At 39.4% G+C, this 11,249-nt stretch overlaps 1 protein-coding gene across 1 annotated transcript; it reads right to left on the reverse strand.

Moving 5' to 3' along the window:
- Window positions 1-1,005: 1,005 nt before the first annotated feature.
- On the reverse strand, window positions 1,006-10,830 carry LOC142661559 (potassium-transporting ATPase alpha chain 2-like). Its single transcript, XM_075838985.1, has 23 exons — window positions 10,777-10,830; window positions 9,399-9,530; window positions 9,042-9,101; window positions 8,379-8,582; window positions 8,157-8,270; window positions 7,936-8,070; window positions 7,713-7,830; window positions 7,321-7,589; window positions 7,020-7,218; window positions 6,819-6,928; window positions 6,183-6,317; window positions 5,880-6,072; window positions 5,583-5,758; window positions 5,361-5,497; window positions 5,128-5,278; window positions 4,866-5,034; window positions 4,333-4,487; window positions 3,529-3,652; window positions 3,275-3,420; window positions 2,567-2,700; window positions 2,215-2,316; window positions 1,574-1,665; window positions 1,006-1,034 (listed from the first exon to the last, which is right to left on the reverse strand). The coding sequence occupies exons 1-23, from the start codon at window positions 10,786-10,788 to the stop codon at window positions 1,006-1,008; spliced, it is 3,096 nt and encodes a 1,031-aa protein (XP_075695100.1). The 5' UTR covers window positions 10,789-10,830.
- Window positions 10,831-11,249: the final 419 nt, after the last annotated feature.

Here is an 11,249-nt window from a genome sequence, read left to right on the forward strand (position 1 = left end):
AATGTTTATGTGTTCTGTTTCATGGCACAAGCAAATCATATTGCTCATGTTTTATCACTTTGGCCTGCTGCATGGCTAAGATATGTATGTTTTACATTTGTTATCGATATATAATGTCACCTACTCATAGTATTGCTCTTTGAGTACTACACCTTTAGTTTGCTTCTACTAAGTTATATGTTATTATTCTTGTTGTTCTCTCCGGCCACAATTGTAGATACTTACTTTAGCTATTATACTTTTTACTCTATCATGTAAATAACATTGTTAACTATCTTGGTAACCCCTTGTCCATATCCATTATTAAGGCACATCATAGAGGGGGTGCTCCCCACTCGCAGTGTCGGACTGGATTTCCTGAGGACCACTAAAGGAGATGGTTCTAAGGGCCACTCTCCATCTATACAGAACATGTGCACAACCACATTTAACTGCATCTTAATCTTTGTTGTTATTATTGCACACACAGGACACATCACCAATAAGGTCTAATAAGTTATTACTGAATCAACCCATACAAAATAGACCCTAGTGGCAAGAGATTTTTTCCAAAGACAGCTCCAAATGGAGTAGTCTTCTTCTGATAAGCCTTTGGGGCCTGTTAGTGTGTCAGAACCGGAGCCTGGAGGACTCTAGTACTCTTCTGGTACTCTGGTGGGCAAGTTTAACCCTGCGTCTGGTACAGAACTTGGGACCCCCTTTATCTGCTCTAGCGGACCATGTGTGTTCATGCACTACTTGGAAGAACAGCCGGAATGTCATTTTGCATTTCCCCTGTGTCGTAACTACCCCTGGTGATATAGCTCATTGCCGTGTCAGACTCTTTTTGAAAAAGGGTTGTCAACACCCTTAAAAATCGAACAAAAAAATTAACTTTTTTAAAAAATAAAAGTATTTATATTTACATTACATCAATATGTACAATTATACAATATGTGTTAAGGAAGGGCAGTCACAAATGTTCTTCCAGTAATGGGGAATCTTCATGGAAAGTTTATTGGATCTTTAGTAATAAAGTTCCTTATCTATCCAACCTGCAAAAATAAAACATTAAGAATAAATAATTGGTCATACAATCATATCTTCATCTACCGTCTTCAATGATCATGAATATTGTTTTTACATCTTCAGCTTTCTACTGTGAGGCCCTTAAAGCTGAAATAGTCATCATTAGGAGGTCAAGACCATGTCCGATCTAATTCAGTAAGATGATATAGAAATGGATGACCCATCATATTTTAAAGTGTATCTTGTGTAATATCTGGTTTTCCTGATGATATTTGAGGGAATAAACCCTATCCCGTAACTAATACTTACAATGCTCAGGCCACCCAAGACTTCTTGTTAGTGAGCAAGATGGATATCAGACATGACGACCTTGGCCATTGATGGGTCGATATGACATTACAGCAGTTCAGTAGGTACTAGACCATCCATATCTGTCATATGTCTATTGGCCATCACGACCATTATAGGTAGAAGCCTACAATGTACTCTGTAGGTCTATGGACACCCATAAATATGCAGTGGTCAATAATGATATGGCTGAATTCTCCATATTTTCGATACTTACCGCCGGGAAATTTTCTCATGAGAAGTTTTCGGATTTCATCATAAAATAAGATGAGGAATGTGTACTGGATTGCAACAAACCAGTATTGGACTCTGTGGGAAATATTGAAATAGGTCAAACATTCAATTCAAATCAAGTAAATGATGGATTAAAAAGTGAAATATTGTGAACACCCAAACTATATTAATGTATTACTATACAAAGTACCTACATGATGGTGACTTTATATAATAACTTGGGGTAGATGGCTACTGTAATGTCCATATCACAACCAAAAACTGCTCCTAATCCTAACATTGCGTCTCATCATCAGGGCAGGGGCAATCTAAAAAACGACTGGTGAGCGACCAACCTCTGCTGCACCATCACATGATAACTGGGTAGCACCAGTAGTTGATGTATGTATGGACTATGAACCCCTATCTATGTCATGTAGCCACTACCACACTGACGTCATATTTAACAATTGTACTGTTGGTGCCTATTATCTTTCAACTGGATCTCTGGTCTTACTATATTTGATATTGGATATGAACGGCCATTTCTGACGGACCACAAGAAGGAGCTGCAGAACTGGATAGGGTATGAGTACTATCGATGCTTGCATTATGGTATCTACCACTTCTATAGCCGATACTTACCGAAGGGGCATAAAGTGCAAGGCTACATTCAACCCAGGGACGTAACAGAGGATTAGCGCAATGGCTACTTGTGAGAGTACGCCCAAGAAGATGACTTTGTTCCTGTGGGAATAAAAATAAGTGTAAAACAAGGAAATACCATATTGTCCTATTGTTTTTTTGTACCCCCCTCTAGCCTCTGTAACAGGAATAACACCACTGTTTTGCTGTTTCTCTCCATGCAAGTTGCCCTAGAGTTTACCCCATATTATTTAGCTGCGTACACGCCTGGCTAAACATATTGCACATAAGATAATACCTTACTGGCAGAAAGTGGCGCTTTATACACAACCACAATTTGACTATCACCTACCTGAAGAAGTGCCTAGTCAGTAGGGTGTTCCTTCTTGTTTTTCGGATCAGTGTGTTCATCATCTGGCAGACCACAATACTGATAAAGAAGGCTGAATAGCAGTACCACTCCTGGTTAAGACGCTGTGTAAAGGTCTGAAAAATAGAGACGAGATCATACGGGTTACTTTTACAGGTTACTAGGATGGCACTGATGAATATGTAAAATAGCGAGATATTGCTGACTGTGCGGGGCCGGGAGCAATGTCTAGTGTCCTAAAAATGTGAAGCACTAACTGTCAATAGCAAGGCCTAACTTATGTCACTATGAGACATCAAATGTAGAGAAATTGGACCACCAAGTGTGGAGATGGATACAAAGCGTTTCTCATTAAAAGGAAAGGGTGGTATTCACTGCCCAATGGCCTATCGTATTAAAGGTAAATAATAATGTAGGCAGAGATGTAGCCAGGCTATCCTTTACCCGGGGCTTGCTGCCCCAGCCCTGTATCTGAGTACCATTGGCAATACAAAATGTCCCGTTGGAGCCCCTTGGCACCCAACACCCAGTTAGCCCCTCCGCTAGTTATGCCCCTGCTATACAGGTTATATTGCAGCTGATGCTACAGGTTGGAGACCATTGAGTTATAGTAATTAACTAATACTTCATCGGTTGTCAATAAATATCAAACCATAATGAGTCCTATGTCTGCTCGTTCTACGTGCTTACCCATTCCTGCCCATAACTGTCCTCCAGCTCATTGATGTTTTTGTCTTCCCAGTTGACTCGAAGTCCAATTGTTCTAGCTGGAAGGAATCCTTGTTCAGCCATCACAGTGAAATAGTTCACAAATCCAGCAAAGGATTCCATTGCAGCTGTGGGACAAGTAATACATATTAGTCTACTGGTTTGGGATCATTTTGTTTTGCAGGCGTTTGACTCGAAAAAAAGGAAAAAGAATAGTAAAGGAAGGAAATTCTTACCTATGTGGAAGTAGGAATACGACAGCAACTGCATGTTCACCAGACGGTCTTTGTATGGGTTACGTGGCTTTCGGGTCATGATATCATTTTCTGCTTTCTCGTATGCTAAAGCAATGGAAGGGATCTGAGGGAATCAGAGAAAATTGATGACGTTAGGAGGGACAATATATAGAGGAGGAAGTCGATTTACCAAAATATGCTTGTCGATTGTAGCAGCTCCATTCATAAAATTGTTGACCTTTTTCTACACCAAGAGCAAATCATGTAGCCTTAGGTTAAGAAGATGACAGAACAAACTCTTACAATGAGGTCATCTCAACTGAGACTCATGCCCAATGTGTATTAGCAGGGGTGGAAATAGGCAGCAGAGGGCAAGAACAGTATGTGGACCCCTTGTTTTCAGTTTAGAGCACCCCCTTAGGGTCTCTCTAATAATCTACCAATAAGTGTAATGATATTCATTAGCTTAGCCCAGGACTTGGATAAGCTCTGTTGGTGCCCAAGATAGGGGTTTCAAAATGTGCTCTCTTTCCTCGGTACCTGAAGTTCAGTATTAACCTTGTTGCACATCTCCCCATCAATCCCAAATATTCTTATTTATATATTGAAACACTGATTAGTAAAAAAATGTAGAGGCCGAACATGTCTTTAAAAAAATAAAGAAATCCATAAGTTGTGTTCAAGGCAACCGCCTTCTCCGCATACCCCTCATGCCATGCTTACATGCAATCTAATAGGCAGTTCATCGACAGTTGGGTTATCAGGGTATGAAATGCAGATGTATATTCTAAAATGTCAACTCACAATGTCAGTTCCCAGCTCTATGAAAAGGATGGTGATAGTTCCTATGGGTAAGGGGCAGCTGATAATCACATAGACAATGAAAGGAATCATCTCTGGAATATTCTTGGTCACTGTGTATGAAATGGACTTCTTCAGGTTGTCAAAGATCAATCGTCCTGCAGGAGAATGACATTAATAAGCTTTTGGGAAAATGGCACACCTCAAAATGGTGAGAAATATATTCTGAATTTTCCTATATGTATCCCAGGAGATTAGTTGTTTTTCCCTCTTCCTTTTCACAAACCTATATCTGTCTGTAAGGCAACTGTCTGCAGTACGAAGCTAAGCATGCTCAGCCCCATCCCTTACCAAAAGCCCCACCCCTTGTCATCCAATCTGGGTTTATTGTTAGGTACAAGAATGATAAATTGTATTTTGGAGATGGTAGTAATTAGTTACCATTTTTTTTAAAGTTCTGATCACAAAAAACAGGGGATATTTTTGAAGCTTTTTTGGGCAGTTGAGAAGTTTTATACCTAGAACGACCATCTTACCTTCTTCCACACCCGTCACAATAGAAGCAAAGTTATCATCCAGCAGAATCATATCCGCAGCGTGTTTGGCAGCATCAGAGCCAGCAATTCCCATCGCAACACCAATATCAGCTTTCTTCAATGCAGGAGAGTCATTCACACCATCCCCAGTCACAGCCACAATGGCACCCTGAAAGTTATAGATGTCATTTATTCTTAGTACATCCACCATAGACGCAATCTCGAGTTTATTTTTTCTAGTATTTAAGATTATATAACATACCAGTCTCTGACAGCCTTCGACAATGAGAAGTTTTTGCTGTGGTGAGGTCCGGGCAAATACAATTTCAGTGTGATTTTTCAAAATGTCATCCAGTTCATCAGAGTTCATGTCAATGATTTCACTTCCATTCACTACAATGGCGTGGGCATCCCTGAAAATTGAAATTCACAGTCAATTCAATGTAAGATGGTGATAGGTGGTTGAGAAAGTGATAAGTAATGTCATTTACTGACCTTGGATTAACTCTTTCAACCGGGATTTCAAGTCTTTGGGCCATATCTTCTACAGTCTCGCTAGAACTTGAGATAATGCCGACACTTTTTGCGATGGCTTTCGCAGTGATTGGATGGTCCCCAGTGACCATAATAATCTACCATAATTATTACAGATTATTATATAATTTTTACTGATTATTAAATCTGTTATGATCATGATCAATATTTGGAGATACTAACCTTAATGCCTGAACTACGACACTTCATGACTGCATCGGGAACACTGGAACGAGGTGGGTCAATCATGGAGATCAGGCCAACAAAGCATAATTTATCTAGTGGGAAATTTCCACTTTCTGGATCAAATGGGTAACCAGGTCCATAATCAGAAGCAGGGAGCATCAGTTGACAGAAACCTGTAGAAGAAATAGAACATAGAAATAGCTATCAAGACCTTGAAGATACTAAAAGCAGAATCCAAAAGGACCTTTCAGTCTAGATTGTATAGAAAGTCAATGAAAAATTGCATATACTCACCAAGGACTCTTTCTCCCAGACTCCCCAGGGCCATATAGGCTATCTGAAAGTCCTCTTTCATTTCACTATCCAGTGGCAATTCCTCTCCTCCTATCATGATGGTGCTACATCTATCCAAGATGCGTTCCGGGGCACCTTTCATCACAAGCAAGTAACCTTTCTCAACAGGATCTTCTGGGATATGAATAGAGACCTAAGTAGTAAGGAAAAATACATCAACTCTGAGAAAATAAAGAATTACGAATAATCATTAATGCTATAGAGAGTTTGGGTATTGAAGCATAACCGGGGTCCATTAATTACCTGGTACTTGTTGCTGGAATTAAATGGGATTTCCAATACTTTCTCATTCCTTTTTCTAATATCCATGACATTTCCTAAAACATTCTCTGTAAATTTCAATAAAGCTGCTTCTGAGGCATCTCCATTGACTGTTTTCTGCACAAAAAAAGTGAAAACAAATAAATACCAAACTTTTTTCAATGGGAGTTGTATCAAAATAAGATGAACTGACCATATAGAGGCTGTTTCATGAAGGGAACCCCTTTCTAAATGTAAGCCGGCCAGCGATCAGTGGATCGCCACGGGTCTAGCTTCTCTAACCCCCAGTAAACAGCTGTCTTTGCCTGGGAAGCAGCTGCTAGCCAAAAATTTCTCCTGCATCTGCCATGTAATGCATGAATGGGCCAAGTCCGCTAGAACGGGTGTGACTCTCTGTTCTGCCTCACAGAGAGGGTTCCAAATGGGGGTGATGACGTACACAATTACTAATAGGGCATGTGGACAGAGGTTTTTTTTCGTGAGACAACCCTTTTAATTTCTATTCTGAGGTATATAAGTGTAAAGTATATATATATATATATATATATATATATATATCTATATCTATATCTATATATATATATATATATATATATATATAAATGTTTACATGTTTACCTTACTGATGGGAACGTCTTCCTGATCACTAGAGAATTCTGCTCGGTTACATAGGGTGGCAATTCTACCCAGTGCTTGCCAACTCGGGGAACTCTGATCAAACATTTCCCCTGGAGAGAAAAAAAAAGAAGCAATGGTTATCTGCCTATTACATCTATCGGGAGTAGTCTAGTGTGTTATCAGTGGTACATAACTTCTTACCTGTCTGATCTTCACTGGTATCTGCATTCTGGATGACACTATCAAACCACATGTGTGCCACAGTCATACGGTTCTGGGTGAGGGTCCCAGTTTTGTCAGAGCAGATGACTGAGGTTGACCCCAGAGTCTCAACAGCTTCCAGGTTCTTCACCAGGCAATTCTTCTTTGCCATACGCTTTGCAGTCAGGGATAGACAAACCTATAGGGTACAAATGTCATTAGGAAGGCCATACAAAATTTAAAAGGGGTTGTTGACAAGGGTAATATCATTCTAATGTGCTCATTGATAGGTACTACTCACCGTGACAGTTGCCAGTAGTCCTTCAGGCACATAGGCTACCACGATGCCAATGCAGAATATAACAGCATTGAGGGCACTATATCCCATAGAGACGGAGATAATGAAGAAAAGGACGCCAACGGCCACTGCTAGCCCACTGATCAGGTGTACAAAGTGCTCAATCTCCAAGGCAATGGGTGTCTTTTGGTTCCCGACTTGTGAGGCCAGTGATGCAATACGTCCAATGACTGTACGGTCACCTGTATTAATTACTAGACCGCACGCTGCCCCTGTAGAGTAAATATAAACGATTAGACCGGGTTCAGTTACTTTGTGGCAAATACGGTCATCTCAAGTGCTGCCACTATGTACAAAAGTTCAAGGGAATGAGAGAATTTCCGAATATAGCCCACCTTCCAAGCAGGTTGTCGAATAGAAGCCCAGGTTCTTGGTCTCTAGAGGGTTATCATCCGTGCAATCCACACCACGAGGTTGTGCCTCTGATTCACCAGTGAGGGATGAGTTGTCAACCTAAATATCAAAAGCAACAGGTCATTCTCATGACTTAATGTCTTCCACCAGTACCCATAGCGTGATTTCTACTGAATGCAAAAATGTCTTCTCCATTCTTCTCACCTTGCAACCGTGGCTCTCAAGCAGACGTAAATCAGCCGGAATTTTATCACCTCCTTTAATATAGACAATATCGCCTGTCACAAGGTTCTCTGCTAACATCTCAATACGTTTCCCATCACGAAGAACCAAGGCTTGCTAGATCAACAACGAAACACGTTAGCAACAAATCTTATCAAGTGTATTTACGAACTTAGCTTATTATTTTCAATCACAGTTTTTACCTGGGGCACCATGTTCTTAAAGCCAGCCATAATGTTGGTACTTTTAGCTTCTTGGTAATAAGCAAAGAGGGCGGTCATCACCACCACCGCGATCAGGATGATCGCCAACCAAAGCTGAAGACAAAGAGGAGTTACAATTCAATAACACATACCAGACACAATCAAAGTATTCATCATCATCAACCTACGATCTGGACCGGAAATGTCCATTGGATTTCTTACATTGTCTTTAGAAACAGTGGGGTCCTGTGCAACTTGTAGGCCATATGCCAGAAAACACAACGCAGCTGCAATCCAGAAGACAATGGAGAATCCACCAGCCATTAACATCAAAAACTTGACAATTTCAGGGGTTCCTTTAGGAGGAGTGAGCTTGTTAGGGCCATCACGAGCGAGAAGCTCCTCGGCAGTTGCAGTGCTCAAACCCTTGAAGAAAAACACAATTTGTTAAAATATTTGGCACCCTTTTATACTTTACTGTGTAGGTACTGTATATGTATCATGCTGCTTGGGTTGGGAGTAGGGGCAATAAATGAGTCCACAAAATATTATCCATGCTATTTGAAGGGGTTGCTTTGGGCAATCTTTTTGTTAGAAGGAGTCCTCAACACTAATTTCATCACAGGCATTCCCGCTGCTAGGAGCTCCAGTGATCAGCTGTAATCCGTAGGAGAGCGCAATTCCCCTACAGCGCCACCACAGGCAAAATTAATAATTACACAGTTCCCACTGAAATGGGCTACGTTGGGTCATCCAGAGTGAGAGATGCTCTTTGTAGCCGTATTTTTTGTGTTGACTAATAAATAAGATTCCTGAATGGTGGACTATCTCAGAATCCCCTAATACATTTTTTTTAAAAACTAGAGTGCCTTTTTTAACACTTACCTCTTTGATATCTACTGAAAATTTATTTTCCAGTTCGTCGATACTCAACTTGTGGTCTATCTAGAAAAAGAAAATTCTGTTAGTATGATACTATACTATCTATCATTTCTTCCATATCCTTTATAACAGATCTGACCCTAATTCCTGGCATGTATAATATATTCTTATTATTATATTTCTTTAGCATTGTCTTCTCTGCCAGTGCTCAGTAAGGTCCAACTGAGTAGATAAATTTGGTAGATTTTTTTGAAAAAACATTTACAATTGTTCTATTGTACGGTCCTATAGAACCACAGAACTGGACCACGGTCTAAGACAACTCCATGTACTTCAATATATTTTCTTTCCATCACTTACAATCTCTAGCTCCTTTTTCAAGTTCTCTACTTTCTTAGCCTTCTTTCCTTTGAAGCCAGAAAATATTTTATCCTTGGTTTTCTCTTTTTCTAGTTTTTCATCCATGGGGATGGTATAAACCTCACATTGCTCCTGTAGATGAGAGAAGAAGACATGCCATGGAAATAGTCTGGATATTATAATTAGATTTACTATGTGTACATTAAAGTTTTATATGGTACCATGTTGTATGTTGGATCAAGACTAGCTGAAGTACCAGGCAATTTTCCTTGCCCAATTCTATCTATCTATCTATCTATCTATCTATCTATCTATCTATCTATCTATCTATCTATCTATCTATCTATCTATCTATCTCATATCTATCTATCTATCTATCTATCTATCTATCTATCTATCTATCTATCTATCTATCTATCTATCATCTATCTATCTATCTATCTATCTATCTATCTATCTATCTATCTATCTATCTATCTATCTATCTATCTATCTATCTATCTATCTATCTATCCATCCATCCCCCTCTCTCTCTCTCCATCCATCTATCTATCTATCTATCTATCTATCTATCATCTATCTATCTATCTATCTATCTATCTATCTATCTATCTATCTATCTATCCATCCATCCATCCATCCATCCATCCATCCATCCATCCATCCATCCATCCATCCATCCATCTATCTATCTATCTATCTATCTATCTATCTATCTATCTATCTATCTATCTATCTATCTATCTATCTATCTATCCATTCATCCATCCATCCCGCTCTCTCTCTCCATCCATCTATCTATCTATCTATCTATCTATCTATCTATCTATCTATCTATCTATCTATCTATCTATCTATCTATCTATCCATCCATCCATCCATCCATCCCCCTCTCTCTCTCTCCATCCATCCATCCATCCATCCATCCATCCATCCATCCATCCATCCATCCATCCATCCATCTATCTATCTATCTATCTATCTATCTATCTATCTATCTATCTATCTATCTATCTATCTATCTATCTATCTATCTATCTATCTATCTATCCATCTATCTATCTATCTATCTATAATCTATCTATCCACTTATCATCTTAATTGTGAACATTCATGACTTCGGCTGATTTTATATAATTAGTTTTGCTATTTGTATTCATTAGAAAGCACGAGTGTTATTATTACATGTGATGCATTTTGACTGTGAATTACTAATGATATAGAGATTAGATATCTAGATATCTCCATAATCTTATTCCTTTATATGCAACAGTAATTGTTGGCTACCTCCAGTAAATTCTACTGCTCATATACTAGATCAATAAAAAAAATGTTGATTAAATAAGTCATTTTGCAAGAAAAATAGCAGTGCACTTACCTGGGAAGACATTCCTGCAGGTTGGGAAGGACGGGATGTTCTGAATAAGTGAAAGTCTTGCTGGACCTAGGACACTTCAGGAGAGAAGCTTCTACTCCCTAATCCTGGCAGGGATCTGATGGAGGATGCCATTGCCTATGAAGAATCAAATCTCGTCTTATATATTGTGTGGCTCCTCCCACTTTCTCCGCCTCCAGGTAATGAGCTCAATACATTTTGGATCTAGCTGTACCAGGTTTCCTCCAGATAAACCAGTATTTCTATTTCTTGCAAGAATCTATCCTGATGCTGATCACCAGGGTGCAACGGGGGCAGATGAGAGTGATGGCGTTTACTGTCATATGCAAAAGAAAAGCATTGTCATACCTGCACGGACTGGGTGGTATGTTCAGTTGAGCAAGTAAAGCTGCGCATTTATATATACACAGATGTAGTAGACCTGATTTTGTATTTTAATTCATTTTTTTGTGCAG

Source organism: Rhinoderma darwinii, chromosome 10 (genome assembly GCF_050947455.1).
Source record: "Rhinoderma darwinii isolate aRhiDar2 chromosome 10, aRhiDar2.hap1, whole genome shotgun sequence".
NCBI classification, from domain to species: domain Eukaryota; kingdom Metazoa; phylum Chordata; class Amphibia; order Anura; family Rhinodermatidae; genus Rhinoderma; species Rhinoderma darwinii.